Genomic DNA, 23,267 nt, shown 5'->3' with positions numbered 1-23,267 from the left:
ATCTCATTTTTAAAGACTCCGTATTTATATTCATATAATGAAACTAATATAAATACTAATTATATAAGCTAATTATCTTGTAATTATTACAACTGAAAAGTTTTTTTTCACCTAAATCTTTAAAAACCATCCATTTTGTAATCATTTAGATCTTAGTCTTATTTCTAAAATGTTGAAAATAAATGATAATAAATCAGTTGTAGGTATTCTCTGAAACAATATCGCTCTCCTATTTCAATAACGACGCAAATATAATATGTGAGCATTTATTCCAGGCACATATTATTTTTGCCTGAAATGATTATTCAAATTAAATTGCGTCGTTATTTATAGAAGAGTAGTGATAAAAAAAATATACCTACTACCTATGTATATTAACGTATATATGTATGTAGGTATATGGAATTAGTTCTAACCCCAAAATCCAGAGGGCTCATTGTCGCCAGTCAAAGTCAAATAGGTTGGCCTTCATATGCTTCAAGAGGGCTCTCTATGCCCTATTATACATTATACTCTTTGGTTCTCAGTCTCAGTCATCAGTCAGCTGTCAGACAGCTTTGAAGTTTGATTTTTTTTTAATATTTAATGGCCTGGCTACGAGACCTTTAAGCCAATTCTTATTTTTTATCACAAATGTTCAAGATATTTTTCCTTCCTTTATCCGTAATTAGATCGTTCCCACAGTGTTTTTTATGTATTTTTATAACGCACTATAACACTTTTTGCTTTTTAACAAATCACACAACTGGCGGCGCGCGCGGCGGGAGGAATCACTTACGAACACAGGTTTTTTCTGTTCTGTGGCTGTAAACATCTTTAGAGCATTTAGATTTTTTATATCTCAAATGGATTAATCACATCACTCTTTAGGTACGCTCAATCTTTATTTTATTTCCAACCAATATTCGTAGCTTCTTTAGTTTATTTGTCGCCAGTCGCTTAGCCAAATTCATACCACTCCAGTTAAAAACAGTATCTTTATCATCAGTCGCTTTCTCAGTTCACTGTACGTGTGAAGACCTTTGGTGTAGACCACAGAGTACATTATTATAACTGAGTAGTGTAGACCCAAGAAGCTTATATCTAATACACTGGAGATTGCACTATGAACGTTGACTTGTCACAAGAAAATATGACCTTGAATGACGCCTGTATGTTCCTTCATCCCTTTCACACCAACTTGCCAAGTTAGGTGTGAAAGGAACAAAAACATACAGGCGTCATTCAAGGTCATACCTTCCCGTGGCAAGTCAACGTTCATAGTGCAATCTCCAGTACTATTAGCTGTACTAGAATGTAAAAATCGATTTGACATTAGACATATTCGTCTGTACTGTGGTCTGTACTCTGTAATCAGTCAGGTTTCTATTTTATCTATTTTCGTTATTACGTCAAAAAGTGTAGTGGATGAATTTGTGGTTTTGTAATTTTTAATGCGTTAAATTTATGATAAAAACTAAAGGTAATTTAAATTGGTTGTAATTTCATGCGACATTTTTTTCTTTATCTATCTAAAGAGATGTTTTATACAATCATTTTAAATATATATGTTTAAGACAATGACGCCATTTTGTCGCGCCGGCTGATCGGAATTTATTATTTTTGTAGGATTACTTTATTTTTTGCATCTAAAGTAAGGACATAATAACAATATTTGTAACTTGTATTTTTTCTCTATACTGTAGATTATATTCCTTGAAGCAAAGCTTGAGTTTTTTCCGGCATGATCTTATCGATTATAGATTTTTCCTGTCTCGGAAATACCTTCTAAAACAACATTTTAGATTTGTATAATATTATTTACATCAATGAATATTATCTATTTACTTACTATGCTGTGCGCTAGACATTGGAGTTTAAAAGTTACTATTACATTTGAAGTATTATCAAGTAATAAAATAGATTTCGTTATATTAATTATGTACATATTAGGTATATAAACATTGTTATTGTTTTATTTAGAATATTATTTTATAGATTTATAAATTTTTGTGTGTTATTTACTTGTTAAAAAAGCAATTTTTTTGGATACATTATTGAAATTTTATTTGCAGAAAAAGAAATGATTATAGTTATGTTATAATAATGACAATATCAATGAAGGAACAAGAGCATTTGCCTGGGGAGGTAATAATTTTATATCTATAGGTTAATTTTTAGAATTATTGTGTATCTTATTTATTTAGAGAAGAAAATGTCTGCAAAATAAATAACTTTTTCAAGTGATAGATTATGATTGCATATTATTATTATTATATTTTTTGTGTTTGCAATTTCCAATTTACTTTATAGATGGTATTCCCCGAGGCAAAACTAAAGGCATTAGAAGAAAAAATCTCACATCCTCGATGGGTAGTACCTGTTCTACCAGAGCAGGAGTTAGAGGCGTTACTTAATGCTGCTACAGAATTAGCAACCAAAGGTTTGAAGTGAAAATTTTTTGTAGTGAAATTTTTATTACATAGCATATTAATATATGATAATTGTTATGATAATTATTATATTAAAAATTATTCTATGTCTCCTCTCATCATATTTTCCAAAGATTTTTTTAAGTATTTATTGGCTAATAACATATTTTAGGTGAAGATGTAAACAATCTGCTTTGTCAGCGGTTCTATAATGATGCGCTAACATTATCGTTTACAAAAATTCTAACTGACGATGCGGTTTCATCCTGGAAGAATAACATACAGCAATGTGTGCGTTCCAACTGTGAGAAACTTGTTAAATTGTGTGCCATGAAATTGGATGATCCTAGATTTTTGAATCTCCTGTCAATGGCATTTAATCCTAATAATAAGTAAGTGATATGTATATAATCATAGTATTTTTGCATTTTTATATGTTTGAAGCTTATTTCAACTTGTTATGATTAATTGATTATTTTCTTATGGGGCAACAACACTTCTTTCTAATCTTTGCTAGATTGCACATTTAGAATTTAATTAAAATCCTGATGGTGATTAAATGATTAACTAGTGGTTTATTGGTAACTTTGTAATGTATTTGTGTGCAAATATGCCTTCCTCATGACTATCTATTCTATATGTATCCTAGGTCCTAAATTTCCTCTAACTGGGATCCTAATTATATTTGCTATCAAATATTTTGTTTGTAGTTTTGTAATTTTAACAATGCTTTGCATGTGATTGGTAATATTTTTGTTATAAAAGTCTTTTTGGTATGTGGATAAATAGTGAATTACTATGTCATAAAAACCCTGTTGACATATTTAAAAACCAGGTGATGACTAAGGTAGTGCTAGATTAACAATAGTTTTATGACAGTTAATATAATGAAAAATTTTTTATCAAGCAAGGGTAGATTTTTGCAGCCAGTGGTGGTCATCTAACAAGGTAATTTGGTATTATTAACGGAATCATAAAATACTAGTAAGACAGTCTATGTCTATAAGACGAGATGACTACCACAAACAGTGAAAATCTACATAAGCTTAAAGAAAAAATTCAAAAGAAAGACATATTTCAATTTTGAATTAGAAAATTAGTAAAATGATACGATAATACATATTTATGATTCTAGGTTTCACACTTTCAATGCATCTAGGACTTCTGAAGGATTGACAATTTCAACTGTGTCTGCCACGGGGCAAGGGTCAAATCAGGAAACTGAGGTTTTTGCCAGATCTCAGGACCACAGAACACCCAAGGGATGGCTGGTCCATCTCATTAATATGTATGTCACTACTATTTGGTATTTAAAAAATTATTGCAGAACTTTAAACATAACATAAATTTTGTTTTTATTTTAATTCTTATTGAAATTTTTATAAAAATAAAGATATTTTTTTTAGATTTGGTCAGGCAGGTGGATTTGTAAAATTAAGGGAAAGGTTTGAAGCTATTATGGGATTCAAAAAATCAGAATTAACAACATCTGTAAGTTCCGAGGAGAAAGTCACAAATGAAATAATAGAAAAAGAAAGTGAAGATCCAAAAGTTGATACCACCGATAGCATTATTAGTAGCACGGACAATATGGAGGTAAGTATATTATGAATGCCAGATTGCAATTGAATTTCCAGAAAAAATTGAATTGCCAGAGTGATTTTAATCTGTTCAGCGTTGACATATATTTAAAAGGAAATATATTTTTTTTTATCAATAACTAATAAAAAAAAAACTTTCCCAAAAATTAATGTATCTTTAAACTTATATGATTACTGGATGTAATATTAATTAATATGAGATTATGTCATTCAAATTTTAACATTTCTATATTTCAACTAAAATATGTATTTTTTTTTTCATATTTTTAGGGTTCAATTTCCTCGAGGTCTGATCAGCCATCTTCCCTAGAGATGTCAACAACAGGAGAAACCCGTGTAGCTGCTGTGTGGCAACTCTTACGGCCTCTGGGGCTGTGCCATGATCTTCTAACACCTCACACTGTTACAATTTATCTTCTACCAGTTTTGGTTTGTATATTGTAAATTGTGTGTCACACATTTTTTTAAGTTTGTTTCTTTTACCTTTATTTTTTAATTTAAATAAATATTTTGTTACAGGAATGTATTCCAACATTGTTAGAGAGTTTAACTGATGACGAATTAAAACGCGAAGCACGCGGTAGTGAGAATAAGACTGACACAGTTTCTTGTCTGATCAGAGCATGTAAATGTGTTTCTGTCAAGACTCCACATCACCATAGTCTACTTAAATGTTAGTAATTACTTGTTGTTGTTATTTACTTATTGTATTGATTGAGATGGGGATGTGGTTAAAGTTATGTATAACAATAACTATCATAAATGATGTCTCATTGTTTTGAAAATTTGAAATTCATCACATTTGCACATATAACAATTTCACCACATTTTACAACATGTTCAATAAAACAAATATAATTGTCATGTTAAAAAAATATTTGTACTTTTTATTCCATTGGGTGCTTAATTATTATAGCAATGAATCAAGAGTACATATGAAGAGTCTGAAAAATGGAAGATTTGGGCAGATTGCATACCCTGTAGCTGCTTAGGGGCGCTGTAATATATCCGCTCCTAAGCTGCTACATTGTATGTTGTCAAACCCCACATGCAGCAAGCGAAGAAGAGAAGACGCCATGGTTTAAATAATTCTATATAAATATAGTAAGAATGAATGAATGAATGAATGTTCCTACCTTTTCGTGTTGCAGCACTAGAAATGTTTCGATTGAAAATGATTTTACGATTGCTTCAAATGTCGTCGTTCAATGGAAAGATGTCAGCGTTAAATGAAATAAACCAACTTATAAGTACGATCGCTCAGCAACCAAAACCAGAATGGCTTACACCAACTGTTATAACAGTATGTATTAAAATATATTACACTGGTCAACAATGATTTTGTTGCCCTGGATGTGAAAGTGGTTTCGAATAATTTAATGCATATTATATACAGAACTATTAATAGTTTTGGTAGATTGGCTCTAGTTTTTTTTTATCCTAATTTTCTTACTAGACTCTAAAACGCAGCATGAAATAGAAGGTATATTTGTTTTACATCATTTATTTATTACAAAGTTTTACTTATTGTTTTGTTTTAGTATTTAATTAATTCAAATGGATATAAAAATAGAGAAAAATCATTAAAACTTATGAAATAGTACAAGGAAATAGATTTTATAAGCTTGTCTTCTTAGTTAATTTTGGGACAATAGTTTTCTTATGGACCATCAGTAAGCTGCCATCATGTGACGATCCCATATACCCTGATACCATTATTCCATAATTTTTACTTCTTTTTCGATGTGTTCTTCCTGTTTCTCACAGAAATTCCGCAGATTTACTGGATATCTATCCAGGAGACTGTGGGCAAAGTGTAGCTTTATGCTCGTATTTGCTCATAAAATAATGAAGTTTTTTAAACAACTGTTGTGCCATTTCTTTATAATTTGGTGTTTGAAATTAATCTTAAATTAATTAATACTATATCTCTCCATAATTTACATTCAGCATCAGTTATTAAATTTTGTTAAATTTTCATTTTTTATCAATTGTCGACACGCCCGTCCTGTAGGGCCATCGGGTATTCTTCTTATACTTCTAGATTCCCTCAAAGGCCTAAATTTTCATATTTATTAATTATTCCTAATGAATTTGCTTTGTCTAATTCTATTAATAAAAACATCAAGGGAATTTCGTATACCTATCCACTTTGCTGACCAAGTGCTACTGGGTTTCTTTAACTCGATACAAACCGAACATTGTTGTTCATAAAAATGTTTTTTTACAGAAACCATTTATTATTCTGATATTCTACAGTCAGTTTTATAGAATAGGGTTCTGTCTGAGCGAATAAATGTGCAGAAAACGTAATTCACCTAAAAATAAACACTTGTTAGTAACCCGTACTCTGAAGGGCCGTAAGAAATTTTTATATATGAAAATCCAAATTAAAAAAAAACTAGAGCCAGTTAAATAATTTTAATGATTACATTCGCAAACTGGGTACTTGAAATATATAAATCTGTAGAAATATCCAGGGCAACAAAAAAAAATTGTTTTTTTGTTGAGCTGTGTTATCTTTAAATTTATATGTCAAATAAAAACTTTATGAATATTGGAAACTTATATCTAAAAAAATCTTTTTTTAGACTTGGATTAGAGAAAACGGTGTGGTGGATATTGTTTTACGCGATTCACTTCATCAACCGCAGTATGTAGAAAGATTAGAAAAAATGCTAAGATTTATGATAAAAGAGAACTCTTTAACGCGAGAAGACTTGGACGCGATATGGAAGGCTCAACATGGGAAGCACGAGGCAATCGTAAAAAATGTACATGATTTATTAGCGAAACTCGCTTGGGATTTCACACCAGATCAATTAGATCATCTCTTTGACTGTTTTAAGGTAATTGAACTCAAAAATCGTTAAGTCTGTACAGTGACATAATATGAATAAAAAAATTAGGATTTTATATTCATATTCAAATCTTATAGGCTAGTTGGTCAACGTCCAGTAAGAAGCAAAGCGACAAGTTAATAGAAGTAATAAGGAGGCTGGCTGAAGATGACAAAGATGGCGTAATGGCGAATAAAGTATGTTATGTTTTTAGATACTGAATTAGACAAAATTATTGGGAAATAAAAATTAATCGTATTTATTTTTTTATAGGTATTAGTTCTGTTTTGGAATTTGGCGCATTCTGACGAAGTATGCACAGAAATAATGGATTTAACACTTGCGAATTTCATTAAAATACTCGATTATAGTTGTAGTCAAGACCGTGATGCGCAGAAAACAATTTGGCTAGACAAGTAAGTGCGAAATAGAATTGATTTAAATTGTTTCTTTTTACACCCTCAAAATATATCTTTCTTTGAAAAAAAATGTATTGTTATTCATTTAAGTATAATTTAATAATCGTTTACCAGATGTGTAGAAGAGTTGAAGAGCAACGAGACATGGGTATTACCGGCGCTAAAGATGATGCGTGAGATATGTTGTCTGTACGAGTCGGGCGGCGGCGCTGGAGTACGGCCGCACGTCACGCGACAAGAGCTCATAGACAGGCTGCAAACACAACACTCCCTTGTCATATTGGTTACCGACTCGTTGACGCATTACATGGACACGGTGCGGGCGAAATTAACGGGTGAGTATGATCAAAAATAAATTTGCCAGTCTAATTTAGTTAGAAAACAATGGAGGGGTTATTTATTCGGCGTTTTTTTCAGAAGAGAGTGAAATTGACTGGGAAAATTGGTTACCTGATGGCAGATATCCCCACGCGGCACAAGTACACGAGCGACTAAGTTTTTTACGGTTTTTGTTGAAAGATGGCCAGTTGTGGCTTTGTGCTGAACAGGTAATGTTATACCTTTTAATGGTTTATAAATCTAATATTTAATTTTAATGTATTGAAATTAATAATTCGGTTTTTAGGCCAAACAAATATGGGTATGTCTGGCAGAAAAACCAGCTCATATTGGAGATCGTGAAGCGTGCTTTCGATGGTTCAGTAAATTAATGGGTGAAGAACCAGATTTGGATCCAAATATTAATTTGCATTTTTTTCGACGTAACATTATGACCTTACCTCCAAACCTACTAACTCATTCAGGAATCAAATGTTTTGAAAGGTAATACAACAGAATGTGGCAATCTTTATAAATATATTTGCTGTAAAACAACAGGAGATAATATTTTTAAAATCTGTTTTCAGGTTTTTCAAGGCAGTTAACTCGAAAGAAGGAAAACTTAAAGTTAAGAGGCGTGGCTTTCTTCTTAACGACCCTGATCTCATAGGATTAGATTATTTATGGAGGGTAAGTCTTACTTCAATTCTAACAAGTGGGTTGTTTTGTTTTTCTTAAATTTTTGTTATATATATTTGATATAAAATTGGCTTTAGGTTATAACATAATAAGAATTAAGATGGTGTATAAGCCCCGCAAGTTGATATTGCGATTGGCGGCCATCTTGGTGACGTAGTCGACGTCGACCCGTCAGTACCGTTCGCAAATTCAGCCCGCGCTAATTATCCTGTTTTATTGTTGAGTTATATTGTTGTCGTTTTTTTTAATACATAGAGTGATTCAATAGGAAGGTTTTAGTGTATAATTTATTAGGTTTGAGACGAAGCGGGTGAAGTCGTGGTCGATAAGCTAGTAATTTATAATTACATAACATTAATTAAAAAATATTTTCATATTTACACATCAACAATATAATTATTAGTTACATACTTAAGGGTTTAATCATTGTTTTTTTATAAGCAGCATACAAAACTAGTTTTTTATGGTGCCGAAATTTCTTAGAATAAACATATTATTTACTTTTTATTAATTTTTTTTTTTGCTATCTTTACTTGACGACGTCACGCGCGCGGCTGTTATTGTGACAAGGTTCCATCGCAATATCAACTTGCGGGGCTTATAAGGCACTCTATCTCGTCATAAAAATCTTGTAAAAAGAAACAGAATTATAAGAAGCATGATTTGAAATGAAGCCCTAAGAACACGTGTATTTACGGGATGGTCATAATTTATATTTTTTTATTCATTTCTTCTGTATAAAATATAAATATACCAATGAATTCAGGTTATAACGGAGTGCGAGGACGACATATCGGCGCGCGGCATCGAGCTGCTGCGCGAGACGTGCACGTGCACGGGCGCCGCGCTGCCGCCCGCGCACCAGCACGAGGCGTTCCTCACGCAGTGCTGCGCGCGCACGCAGCGCCTGCAGAAGGACATGGAGACTAGTGACGGTAGGGAAATATCGTAAGAGATACATTTTATATATTGATGCGGTATCAAGCTGCTGCGTGAGATATGCACGTGCACGGGCGCTGCGCTGACGCAACCAATGTTATTCAACTAAACAATTGGTTTAGTGTTGTAGGTACATGTTTTATTTTTCTTCAATAATATTTTAGATGATTTATAATAAAATTCCCGTCTGAATTTAATAATAGCTTGTGTCGTAAAGATACATTTTATTTTTACAAATTTATAGGACCAGTTTATTATTGTTGCCAAGTTTAAGTGTAATATTGTTTGTTTCAGACGGGACTGAGAGTTGTACAAAGATGTGTAGAGTAATTCGTGCCATACAAGAATATATAAACGAATGTGATAGAAGGTTCTCGGCGGATCGTCAGATACTGCCGATTTACAGGTCGGGCAGGGGACGGCAGTGTACTATAATAGTCAGATTTAATTTTCAAACAGGCCAAAGACAAATCGATGATATTGAATTATTTTCACATTCTAATGAAACTCTTCACTCATTGCGCGTGGCTGTTCAGAGAAGGTACTATTTATAAAACAACCAAGTAAACATTAGAATACATTTTTTGAATTAAGAATTTATAATTTGAATTAAAAACATTTTATAGGTTAAAGTGTACATCAGAGAGCAGTATCAAACTGGAAATGTATATAAATAAGTTAGAATTGTATGTGAATGGTGAACTTTTGGATTCAAGTCACGACAGGAAAATACTTTCACAAATCCCACTCAGAGACAAGACTATTCTTGTTGCCAAGGTACTTATAAATTATACCAATATTTAAGCTTCAATATTTCAGAATTTAATGAGAAAATATTGCTTTTAAAGAATTTCTAAATTAAATATAACTATTTTTTTGTGTAAATATACAATACTCAATAATTTATGTTAGGTGTATGACGGTCAAGTATGCGGCAGTGGTGGATGTGGCTCGTCCAACGAGTCGAGCAGCGACTCGAGCGCCACCTCTCCACCGGTGCCGCCGACACCGGAACACGCTTTGCCTGGTGTGGTAAGAATATTTTAGTATTTGTCTGAGACATTGTCATAAAAATTAAGTTCATAATTATTATTAAGTAAGAAAAGGCATTAGAACTATGTTATGTTTAATTATGTGATGTTTTGTAGGGTGTGATAGAAAAATTATCATTACACAGTATAAAACAAAGTCGCCTTTTCTGTCCCTATGTCCCTTTGTATGCTTAAATCTTTAAAACTACGCTACGGATTTTTATCGTATTTATCACGGATTTTGATGCGGTTTTAGAAGTGAAACTTCTTTATCGGGGTTGGACAAAAATTTAGTGTAACATTTTTGCGTTACGCTGTAGGCGTGACATTTTTGCGTTACGCCGTAGGCGTGACATTTTTGCGTTACGCGCCAACTTTTTCTTATCCCTAAGTTTCACTTCTTACGTGTGTACTCTAGTACACGCACACATTTTTTTATTTTTTTCATAGATAGAGCGATTCAAGAGGAAGGTTTTAGTTATATATTTTATTAGGTTTTAGACAAAGCGAGCGAAGCCGCGGGCGGTAAGCTAGTACTTTCAGAACTCAAGTTCACTCAGTTTTATTTTACAATTTATTGAATCTTTTATTGCAGATTTTTTCACAAGGCTCTTGGTATTTACCGTTTATATTGGAATTAGAGCATGTCGGTATTACCAAAGGACACATCCCACTAACGGAGGCTGCACATCTTCTTTCGCAAATATGTCCACCGCATAAGTTAACAGTATGTATATTTGAATTTTTCATTATAACAAGAAATATGTTGTAAACAAAAAAATTAGAACACTAAACGAGAAATTGCTGCTAAAATAGCATAAAATAATATTTCTTAAAAATTAAATGACTGTGTGATTTCAGGTAGAGAAGTTAACAGAAGCATTACTGTGTAGAGATGATTCCAAATTAAAGGATATGCTGTACGGGCCAGCGCCACCCGCCGTTGCTTATAACATTGAGGTAGTTTATTGAAAATAATTGCCATAAACGTAATTGATTGTATTTGATATTATAAGTAAAATATTTGAATTTTGTTACTTAGGTTTTATACAGTATGGTGATGCCGTCATCAGACACCAGATTGGAGCGTAATCGCAGCTTTCAACTAGCTTGTGTAAAAAAAGCTCCCCTCTTGGTACAATGTTTGTCTGACAATGAGTTTCTGAAGGGCGCCGCACCACATACGCGCAGGTACATATTAATAATTTGATGTCTGGAGATTTACTGACTACTCGAGATTTTTTGTATGTATCAAAATAATTTTCCTTTTTTTCAGAGTTGGGTACTTAGCACTAGTGAGGCTAGCAAAATTAGCTTTATACACACTGGGACATCTTTTTGAAATTCTCGCTCCTGATGGGTCTGATACCTCAGTTGATAAGGAATTTAGGTAACTAATTATGATAAATTAATAAACTTAATTAATAAAACACCGGTTTTAAAATGTGTAGTTTAAAAATGGATTGTATTTTAGAATGGACGTCACAATATTGCGAGAAGCATTACAGTCTGTACCAAACCACAACTGCGAAATAATCGTCAAGGCTATTGCAGAGAAATTAGCAAACACACTTGGAGAGCAGGTAACGTATTGGAATTTTAAACTTTACATGAACAATCAAATCATGTTATGTGATAATATCTCGTATTTTAATTCTACAGATGGTGACAAGTGGTGAAGATAGTGAATCAGTGTCCTCGCTAGTGTGGTGGCGCGTGCCAACAGCAGCCACAGTGCGATCTCTCTACGCACTTACCTACTCTGTGGCCCAACCCTCAGAAATTTCAGGCTTAGTGCATTCGGATGATGTTACATGTTAGTATGAAACTGTGTAACAATACATGTGTAATATAAAAAGACTTTCAAGTTTATGGATATGATTTGATATGTAAAAATGTTTCCTTAATTATTACTTGATATCGCTTTTTTAGTGGTTCGAGAGTGTATGGAGGTGGTTACAATTTGCATGGCTCTTGGCGGAGGACATCTTGAAGATCTATTACACGAGTCTTGGTGGCAGGATACTGCTTTGTATTTGATGATAGACTGCCCCAGCGCTCAGGTACCTCTTTTACAATATCTCAATGGCTATTATGATCTGATCGAATCTTCTAAACGCTATAATGAGCTGGTTGCATATAATCTATTTAATAATGAAATTTACTAGTACTTGAATAAAGTCAGTTGCATTTCATATTGTAGTTTATTTGTTTAATTTGGTAATTATTGAGTCTATCGACTAACAGTGTGGTATTTAATGCAAAATGAGCAATGAAATCATTGAGATAATAGTACTACGTATGGAGGAGACACCACGAACAAAATCTGTGCGCCATTTTTTTGCTCTAACTAAGTTTTAAAAATTATTATCTAGTTAGGCATAGGCACTTACCGATGAAAGTTATTCCTTTGCACTTTTCCGTATTATTTGTGCAATATCGTAACACACGAAGGCATATTTGATGCGTTTCACTTTAAAACAAATAAAAAATGAGCGTGCAGATACGCCATATGACGTATGTTGAGCGGAACATTAGTGATATAGGCGGTGTCGTCTCTATATGTATATCTCAATGAATGAAATGCGTTAAATGTACGATGTGTGGTAGGTGCGCGTGTCGTCCGCGGAGCAGCTGCTGTCGATGTGCGCGTGGGGCGGCGGCGGCGGCGCGCGCTGCGCCCTGGCCGCGCTGGGCGGGGCGGGCGGCGCCGCCACGCTGCCGCGCCTCGCCGCGCACTCGCGCCACGCGCACCAGTTCCTGCAGCTGCTGTGCCGGCTCGTCGCGCTCGCCGGGCCCACGGCCAGGACGCTGGACGATCTGGCCACTGAGGTATGTGCGAGACTACATTATAAAGTTGAAATGTTAAAACTTAATTATTTGTTGTTATAGATTTCGTTTAGCAGCGCTTTTGAATTATTATAAGAAAAAAATATATTAAATGACCGGTACATAAAACAGTTTTTTTCAAAGACAGTAAAAAATTTTGTAGTTGCACTTTAACTTTGTTACATTTATAGTTATTTACATGAAATTATTATCTTGTATACATATACTTACTCTTTTCAGTTTATAATAAATGGTTATCTCAAATATTATTATTATTTATTTACTGTGCATTATTAATATCTTGATGTATATAGGTTGCTTGGTTACGCGCTGTTCGCACAAATCCCGAAGCCCTTGAAGACACTTTACTGGAGGGACATTTGAATCTCACCAAAGAGCTCTTTACACATGTGCCAGCTCAAGTTAAATTTCAATATGGTGCACACCCTGACCATAAAGATGCAGGTTTAATCAAGGTACTTCTAACTATACTATAGTAAAATATTCTAATAGGATAATAATCTTAATCTAATGTCGAAGGATTTTTTTTATTTAAAAACAATAACAATAAACATACATATACATATAACTTTTTGGCAGAAAGTTTTCAGCTGTTAAATTAATTGTTTTAATCATTATCATGTGTCATTTGTGCTATAGGAAGTGGCAACAGAGTTCCTCTGGCCGTACTCGTGGGCGTGGTGCCGCATGTCGGAGGGCGGCGAGCGCGGCGCGAGCGGCCCCAGCACGAGCGAGGACGTGCCCACGCCGCTGTGCCGCACGCCCGGCTCCGTGGCCGCCGCCGCCGACCTGCTGCTGGCGCTCGTGCACGGCTGCGTGCCCAACATGGCCGCGCTCGCCAACCTGCTGCACCTCATGTTCTATAGCGGTTAGTTGCGCCTTTTTAGCTCAAGTAGAGAATAGTATGAGATATAGTATGTAGGATTATTTATAAATACGTTTTTAGTTACCTAACTAGTAAAGGAAACATAGTTGGATAAAGTTACTTAAATATAATGTCTTAAAAAAATTCTTTATAAAACTAAGAGTTCACTTCATCAAATTTGGACTGTATTATTCTATTGATTTAGGTATTGCAAAGTTAAAATAAGTAGGATTTACAGTTTTTTTTTTGTTATTTCCATAGATAAAAATATGCCGCTATCCGAATGGGAATACATGCCGTGCGTGGGCCCACGTCCAGGCGCTGGTCTTGTTGGGCTGAAGAATGCGGGTGCCACCTGTTATATGAACTCGGTGTTGCAGCAGCTGTACTGCGTGCGCGCAGTACGAGATGCACTTCTCACTGTGCAAGGTAAGGCAGATTCCATTTAAACTATTAATAGTATAATAGCACCACTTAGCTCCTCACATGTGAATACCTGAACATTTCCACGTTTAGATATAATAACAACTTGGCTATATGCCATTCTCACGAGTCCACTAATTGCTTTTCTTCAATTATTAGGCGCCGCTACAGATCCAAATGAAGATTTTTCTGGAGAAATACATCACCACAACATTATAGAAAATAATACAGAGGTAATAATAATAATAGTGTATTTCTTTCATAGTAATTCTCTTAATTTAATGCAAAATAATATATCAAGCTTTATTTTACCAGAATAGCGGCGACTACAACATCACCATATTAAAGCAAGTGCAAGCGATATTTGCGCATTTACATTACAGTAAACTTCAGTATTATGTTCCTCGGGGATTATGGGCACACTTCAGGTAATAAATGGCCTTTATAAACTGAAATAAACTATATAAAAGTTAAAGCCATTTTGTAATATCTTACGGTTTTAGATTGCAAGGCGAACCTGTGAATTTACGTGAACAACAAGACGCAGTGGAATTTTTTATGTCGCTAGTAGAGTCTCTAGATGAAGCGCTTAAATCTTTAGGTCAAGAACAATTAATGGCCAAAACTATGGGAGGAACATATTCCGACCAGAAGATATGTAAAGGGTGCCCACACAGGTAAAGAAATTGAGTTAATAAAATATAATACAATGGATTGGAAGCTCAAAATATTGTATTGAAGAGTAAATTTAATAATTTTTTATCATTTTAATGAAATAGTTCCTTCCTTTTCTCTCATAATATTGTGTGATGGTTTTTAGGTATTGTAAGGAAGAGCCATTCAGCGTAGTATCTTTAGACATAAGGAATATGTCGCGGTTACAGGAGTCGTTAGAGGCATATGTACGCGGCGAATTATTAGAAGGCGCAGATGCCTATTATTGTGATAAGTGTAGCAAAAAGGTATTATTTATAATTTTAACTAGCGTTAAAATTATTATTTTATCTAAATTTGAATATTATATTGAGACTCACACAATTTTTATTCTACTTTCAGGTGGTAACAGTGAAAAGATTATGTTTAAATAAACTGCCTCCAGTTCTAGTCATACAACTTAAAAGATTTGAATACGATTTTGAAAAAGTCTGTGCAATAAAATTTAATGATTACTTTGAATTTCCGCGCGAGTTGGACGTGGAACCCTATACAGGTAAAATAAATCATAATTACGAGTTATATCCCAACAAAATAAATTCAGTAAAGCAATTAATTATAATTCCTTCATGTTTTTTAGCGTGGGGTCTAGCACGTGCGGAAGGCGAAGGAGCTCTTTGGGAAGGAAGTGAGAATTGCGAGAAAGATCCGCGGTACACTCAGTACGAGTTGAGCGGGATCGTCGTACACTCCGGGCAGGCTTCCGGGGGACATTATTACTCTTATGTATTATTGAGGTAGAAATCTGTCAAGGACTTTTCTCGTTATAACAGATTATAGTTACTGGTATTAAAAAAAAATGTTTGTTTACTCATGAATGAACACAGTAATATCACAGCTTATTTCTATAAGGAAGCTAATTATTTAAAATTGATGATTTTAAATATCCCTATTAATTAAGTACATACTGTAACGGGTTATTATTTCGAAATATGTATTTATAAGATTAAAAAAATACGACGAAAAGGAGTGTGCAAAGCACACAAGTCAGAAGTGAAACGTCTTTGGCAAGATTCAAAGATACCAAAATCGTTGCCTTACTCTATATTAGTATATGACATAACGGTATTGCCCTACCACGACCTTGAAGTTTTACTCTCAATGCGCCTAAAGAATTTTCAATAATAAGGATAATATTCATTAATATTGTGTTTTGTAGGGACACGGGTTCTATGGGTCGCTGGGTGAAGCTGGACGACGGTGACGTGGCCGAGTGCGCTATGCACGATGATGACGAGATGAAGGCGCAGTGCTTTGGCGGCGAATATATGGGAGAGGTAGAGGAAATTCATTTTTATTCAAATTTGTTTGAGTTCAATTTATTGTATGTGTCCTTTATTTTTAATGTAAACTGTATCTATACTCTACAGAGTGTCCCACCGTCGGTATTCTAAGCTCAATGGCGGTTATAGTTTTGCATACGCTGAGTACGTAAAAAATACTTATAAAATTCCAGATGCATTTTTTTTCAAATAGATGAATACTTAAAACTCTTTGTGTACACCCCTAACAAGCAACCCGCCCAACTTGCCACCCATACGTGAGCTATCGTTTAATATTATGTTTTCATAGATAAAATGCTCACATTAGCGAAGCATAATATGCCGGCTGCTAGAAGCTAGAGAAGAAAACATGAATTTTAAGTAAAAATTTAGGTGTAATTTTGTTGATTAAGTATTTTTTACGTGATCAGTGTATGCAAAACTACAAGTCCCTTCGCGCTTAGTATACCGATAATGGGACATCCTGTATATACAGTTTATAACTGTTATATGTGGTGTATAATTTGCACTAAATACTACAGAGATTTTTTTAAATATTACACATAATCACTATTGTTCTTTATGGTACTATTGTTGTATACAAAATAAAAGCATAATGTTATTTGCAGGTATTTGATTCAACTATAAAGCGGATATCTTACAAGCGCCAGAAAAGGTGGTGGAATGCTTACATGTTATTTTATACGCGAAAGGACACGATAGATACGTCTCTAGAACAAACTATGAGAAATATGACTCTCAAGTATGTTTTGATTATAACATTTCATTAATAAAAATACAAATTATATGCTTTATCTGTGTAAATAACAATATAAAAAAAAATATCGTTAAAAATTAAATAGCTTCTTTTTGCGCTTAAAATATTTTATTCAATACTTATTTATTTCTGTACTTTTTACAGGGAAAGTGCCATACCGAGACCTATTTGGAATTCCGTTCGTAGAAGCAACATTGCATTCTGTCACAATCAAGATCAGTTTAGTTTAGAACATTTTAATTTCATGAAGAAATTATGTTTCATGAGGTTACAAGTTCACCCTGGATCGCAAAGTGCTGTTTGGGTAAATATTCATTTCTCAAGACTTATACATTCTCAAAACATAATATTTCATTTATGAAAAAAAAAATAATTGTGATTTATTTTAAGGGCCAAGAACACGAAGAAATGTCAATGTTAGCTGTTCAGATGGCTACAAAGTTTTTGTTCCAAGTTGGTTTTCACACAAAGAAAACTTTACGTGGTCCAGCGACCGACTGGTAAATATTATTATTATTTACGCGATGTATCTTTCAGTTTTATAAGTCAGGAAAAAATGTGAACATTTAAACATGTTCGTATGCTTTTCCGCAATTTGTAACCGTTAATAATTCTTAAAATGGTATTATATGATCGCTATTTCATATTATAAATATTTTTTTTCAGGCACGACATTCTTTGCCAGCATTTAAGATGTTCTCAAAGTGTGAGAGCGTGGTTTGCATCAGATCTCTTTAAACATCCACATAGGTAATGTATTAATGGCAAAAATAAAGATTGCACCAGAAAGTTATAAATTACATCATATTTCAATATTTTTTTTTTTATTTCCAGGTTATGTGATTATTTACTCTCGTGTCCTTCGGGTGATGTTAGGATAGTATTTATGAAAATCATAGTATTTTTGGCACATTTCTCAGTTCAAGATCCACCAGGTAAATATATAGCCCTATACTTTACAAATACTTACGTTATCGTTATTGATTCCTAGCAATTAAGTAAAATAGCGATTAATTGGTGATTCGTTAGATCTACATGTCAACAACGGTCAATATTCCATTCCGATTTTTGTACCAGTGAGCAACGGATACGGCACGTGGTGCGGCCGCGAGGAGGCGACGTGCCTGTCGGACCAGGTGCTGTGCAGCGCGCGCGCGCTGGCGGCGCCGCACCACGACGCGCACGCGCACCGCCACCTGCCGCTGCTGTTCAACCTGTTCCACGCGTACGCGATGCTCGGCGCGCACGAGAAGTACCAGCTGCTCCGGGTGGGTTGAGTGCTGTCAGCTGTGCCGTGTTTGTTTATAGATAACAATGTTTCTGGACGATTAAGTGTTTTTTAATTATTGGGAATTATGTTTTTAATAATATAATACTGTCCTATTTTTCCAATATAAAAGATCGCATGATGATACAAACATGGGAAACTTGTGAAATATAATTTTTTTAACCAAATAGATAGTCTAAAGTTATTGTGGTTTATAATAATGCATGTAAATTTTGTTTTTAGCTCAAAGTTTTGGATATCGTGCTGTCGGTGTGTATGGATGAATCCTATGCAGCACTTGGAAAATATCAGTATCCAGAGTCGGCTAAAATACATCAGGTTTGTTCAATTATAATTTTGTTTCTCATATCTATTGTGTACTTACTAATATGAAATATTATAGAAGCCTATAATTTTTTCTATTTACTCAATTTTTTTATTATTACCTATTTATAATGTATTTGTATATGACAGGTGGTGTGCGCATTAGTGCGGTGTTGCGACGTGAGCGCGCGGTGCCAGTCGGCAGGCGCGGCGGAGGGCGCGGCCCCGCTGCCCAATCCATTCGCGGAGCCACCGCCCACGCATGGCCCGCGGCCACAGCTCACCGCCACCGCTGCTGACCTGCTCTACAATAGGACTGGGTGAGTGACAGTTCATACTAAACAGGTTGTTAAATCAAAAGGTGCTAAAAAAAATATAATTTACAATGATAGTCTTAGCATAATTCACAATGATGATATTTTTAGTAACTGTGTTGTTAGATTCATTTTAAATTATCAATTATAGTCCTTTCCAGCTAAGATGTTTTCTGTGACACATCGATTTTTGACACGTGTAGAGATGTCTTTACTGAAATCATATCAATTGTTTCCGATAGTCGATAATATTTTATATGGAAATGAAATCGATTTGAATAAAGTACCAAAATTAGTTTTTTCGGCATTTCGCCAACAATTAACTAAGGAAACTTAGCAAACAACAGCAAAAAAAAGTTAACAATAATAATTAGTAACAATAACAGAATACCACGTAAAATATCAATATAAAAATGCAACTTGTATACAAAGCTAACGCACTCGTACAGACGATTGACTCGATTGACAAACGATCACAAGATGGGCGCCGATTATATGATTTTCCAACTGTATGATTTTTCAACGATCCATTTCATGTACACGAATTGCGTAGGTATTATATTTGTGTGTTATTTTATTTTATTTTTCATTATATTAAACTAAACAATACTGTTTTTGATTTATAAGCTTAAGATGTTTCATTTTGATATTTTTGGTAATAATGCCGCCATAAAATAAAAATATTATGCACTAAAATTATTTTGGCGTTTTAAACATAAAATACGTAATTCGGAACACGATGAAGTGTCACAGGAATCATCATAGCTGAAAAGGACTATAATTAATAACATATATTTGTAATTGATTGTATTGAAATGAGAGTGAACTTCCCAACAGTACTTACATGAAGAAGCTGACGGAGGAGTGCTGCGGGTGCGAGGAAGGCATCCGGCTGATCCAGTTCCTGTGCTGGGAGCACGCGGGCTGGTCGCGCGCCGCGCTGGCGGAGCTGCTGTGGCAGATGGCCTGCGCGTACTGCCACGAGCTGCGCAGGCACTGCGACGCGCTCACCGCGCTGCTGCTCATGGAGGACAGCTGGCAGCAGCACCGCTTGCACAACGCTATCAAGGTACGCTCGTGTTTATTTTTACACGTGTTACATGTCGTACACTCGGGATTTTTGCAAGCTGATTTGCGTGCTAACTGGTATAGATGCTCGTCTTTTTTTGCAATTACTTGTAATGTTGTGAAAGATGGTTGTAGGATTTTAATGCATAATATATTAAAAATTTTAATTGATAGCAGCCTTATAATTCAGAGTTAACCATTTTGGCTTTTAATGAAGCACCCATGTATGATGTATCTTTTATACAATGCATTACTTTAGCACTACTGTGAACTATTTTCTAGCAAATTGTAACCTATGAAGTTATAAACTATTCAGAATTATATTACATAGGTACATTAATATTGTTCCCAAACGTGAACAGGGCGTGTCAGAAGAGCGGCCGGGTCTGCTGGAAACGGGTCTGCGCGCACGCAGCCACTACCAAAAGCGCACATATGCGTGCGTGAAGCTGCTGGTGGGCGTGATGTGCCGCGCGCCGATCGCCGTGCGCGCCGTGCACACGCATTCTGAGGCGCGACGTCGCTGGAGGCAGCTGCTCGCATGGCTGCAGGATGAGCTTGATCGCGTATGTATTAAAAATATGCCTTGATACATTTCAGACTAGCACCCATGCGTGTCAGTCAGCACATTTTTTTAAACTTTGTCTGTTTATAAATGTTCAGTCTTTTTTTTATTTTTGTCTTTTTTTATTTTTGTGTCATTTTTTGTATTGTTGCAGTATATATAATAATTTCATAATTTTTCTTTTTAGTATGGTTCTGGGTACGGTTCGTACGGGACGTGGTCGCCTCCAGGAACTTCAAACGAAACATCCAGTGGATACTTCCTTGAACGCAGTAATTCGGCAAGGAAAACTTTAGAAAAGTGAGTTCATATACTTTTCTACTACTATTCTTGTAGTTTCAAACATTTATTTTAATTGACCAATGTGAAAATTTCAAGTATACTTTGATACTTTAATTAGACTTTGAAATCTATTCTATTATTTCTATATAGGACAATTTTTTTTTGTCTGTTTTTGTAAATAACAAAACTAACCGTGTTATGTTTCACGCAGGGCGTACCAGCTGTGCCCCGAGGAGGAGGAGGAGGACGAGGAGGGGCGCGAGACGGGCGAGGGCTCCGGGTCGGGCGAGGCGGGCGACAGCGCGGACGACGACGAGCCGCCCGACGACGACGAGCCGCCGCGCCGCCTGCACCTCGCGCCGCCCGCGCCCCCCGCGCCGCCGCCGCCCCGCGACCCCGCGCCGCTCTGAGCGCGCCGCCACGAGCTGCGACCAGTGGCGTGCGTCCACGCGATACAGTCGATTGATTCTAACTGAATAATGTGTAGAGTTCGCGCCCAACTACCATCGATATTTGTTCGCGTTGTTTCTTGCTAAGCGTCTAAGAAACGGATTGCGTAGGCGCGATACGAACGACTGATACTGGCTGTCAGTCGAACAGCACGTAGATAAGTTCGCATTGTCGCTTGGACGCGCCCAAGTGATGGATTGTGTCCGCGCATACAATCAGCCGCTACTGACTACACTTCGATTATAACTGTTGGCTTTCGATTCAGCGTGGACGCAACGACATCACGCTAATGTATTTATCACCTTGCTTCAGTGCACCGTATAAACGTATTTTGTATACTCGTTTTGTTGTTCACTTGGGTGCTTCCGAGTGCAAGAAGAGACTAGTCCCGCGCTGTTGATATGTTAACCTTGAATACATAGGCGTAATAATAAATCCAATCTTAGTCTATGCGCCCTATGAGTTGTCCAAATCCAAAGTGATTAGAATACTTTTTATGGTTGAACACTCAATAGATATTTTGGTTTATTGTTATTTAAATTACGAAAACTATGATAAAATTATTGTAAATTTTAACGTTCGGTACTTAACATAATATGGTGCCATTTCACTTGAAACAAAGTCCGAAAATTGCACCAACCTGTGTATTAAAGTATATTATATCAACAGCTTTGAACCTATTTATTGTTTTGCGTCTCCCGCTTAGCCGTAGTTTTGTTTAGCGATGCGCAATTGCGAGACATTTCGTAAAAAGTAACCGCCTATACAAAAAAAAAAAAAAAAATTACATACAATCGCTAATTTCGTCGATCATTTTAGAAATTTCTTTAAAATAGTGATAACTATTAAGCACATTTACGTTAAACAATTTCCCTTGTAAAAGTAAACAATGAAAAGATTACAATTGCGCATCGCTTTTGTTCTGTGATGTTAACGATACGTGTAAAGTTCGTCTTCAAGGGCATTTATTGTTAAGTATTAATTATGACGAGTTCTGTTTGCGCCCACCCTCCTTAAAGTTATTTATTTAACTTAATGTTCGCTTATTATAACATAGTATTTATTTACCCTAATTAGATGTTTTCATTACTCGTATATTCAATAAGAGAATAATTTCTATCTATGCATAGTGTATTTAATTTTTATTATAAGGACGTACAATTATAAGATGCATTTTGTTAGTATCAACGACCGCCACACCGTGGTATTGCATATGAGTATTTGGAAATTAGTATCTGAATATAAGAAGGTTTTCAATACGAGTTTTAACGCAAGTGATATTTTCGCAAGTATTTATTTATATCTAATCTAGCAATTAACAGTAAGATTAGCATGCCTTTTTTTGTAATGGATGGGGTACTTTGGCCTTAATTTCTAGTAAAGAATAAGCCTTCTTGTATTCTGTGACTAGACATTAACAAGTTTATTTGTATTAATTTACTGTAAGATTTTGAGTCAAATGTTCGAATATAAGCAATCATAATTCATATTTCATCTGAAGTTCCGCAAGTATTAGCATGTCAAAGACTTAAAATTGTTGAAATGCACTGCAAAAGCCTAGGAAACGCTGTTCTCTTTTAATTTATCAAATTGAAGACTGAAAGAGTCAAAAACACAAAACGATCTGACAAATAATAATAAATAAATAAACAGGGCTGATGTATAATTAATGCACAACCTTATTATTCATGTTCGCTTTTTATTGCATATTGCTTAATTTGAGTTGTGATATCAGCACTTCGCACTGCCAAGTATATATCTCCTCCAATCATAAGGCTTCTAAATACCGGTTATTCTTGTGTGAAACTCGACTTCTTTGCTTAGCGTCGATAGGGCGAAATAACATT

The 23,267-nt window shown here is 35.0% G+C and overlaps 1 protein-coding gene across 2 annotated transcripts; it reads left to right on the top strand.

The window, feature by feature from the left end:
• Window positions 1-1,404: 1,404 nt before the first annotated feature.
• On the top strand, window positions 1,405-22,256 carry LOC123704764 (probable ubiquitin carboxyl-terminal hydrolase FAF). 2 transcript variants are annotated; one of them, XM_045653257.1, is made up of 50 exons: window positions 1,831-1,932; window positions 2,055-2,127; window positions 2,293-2,422; window positions 2,584-2,803; window positions 3,547-3,699; window positions 3,818-4,007; window positions 4,283-4,441; window positions 4,532-4,685; window positions 5,164-5,315; window positions 6,604-6,861; window positions 6,951-7,049; window positions 7,126-7,268; window positions 7,386-7,606; window positions 7,689-7,819; window positions 7,897-8,093; window positions 8,177-8,279; window positions 9,055-9,223; window positions 9,522-9,768; window positions 9,854-10,004; window positions 10,140-10,259; window positions 10,854-10,985; window positions 11,120-11,218; window positions 11,301-11,449; window positions 11,535-11,648; window positions 11,733-11,841; window positions 11,921-12,074; window positions 12,191-12,321; window positions 12,869-13,090; window positions 13,402-13,563; window positions 13,748-13,976; window positions 14,235-14,402; window positions 14,556-14,629; window positions 14,712-14,824; window positions 14,900-15,073; window positions 15,217-15,358; window positions 15,453-15,606; window positions 15,691-15,847; window positions 16,270-16,387; window positions 17,002-17,135; window positions 17,295-17,454; window positions 17,541-17,650; window positions 17,817-17,900; window positions 17,985-18,085; window positions 18,228-18,418; window positions 18,661-18,756; window positions 18,892-19,061; window positions 19,893-20,124; window positions 20,486-20,689; window positions 20,876-20,988; window positions 21,182-22,256. In XM_045653257.1, exons 2-50 carry the CDS (start codon window positions 2,086-2,088, stop codon window positions 21,378-21,380), a joined length of 7,434 nt encoding a protein of 2,477 aa, XP_045509213.1. In that variant the 5' UTR covers window positions 1,831-1,932; window positions 2,055-2,085; the 3' UTR covers window positions 21,381-22,256. The 2 variants fall into 2 exon arrangements, with proteins under 2 accessions (XP_045509223.1, XP_045509213.1); XM_045653267.1 differs by lacking the exons at window positions 1,831-1,932; window positions 2,055-2,127 and adding an exon at window positions 1,405-1,462.
• Window positions 22,257-23,267: the final 1,011 nt, after the last annotated feature.

The sequence above is a fragment of the Colias croceus genome, chromosome 2 (genome assembly GCF_905220415.1).
Source record: "Colias croceus chromosome 2, ilColCroc2.1".
Classification (NCBI taxonomy): Eukaryota; Metazoa; Arthropoda; class Insecta; order Lepidoptera; family Pieridae; genus Colias; species Colias croceus.
Note: the sequence above shows the minus strand (reverse complement) of the source record. Positions and strands in the feature narration are given on the sequence as shown.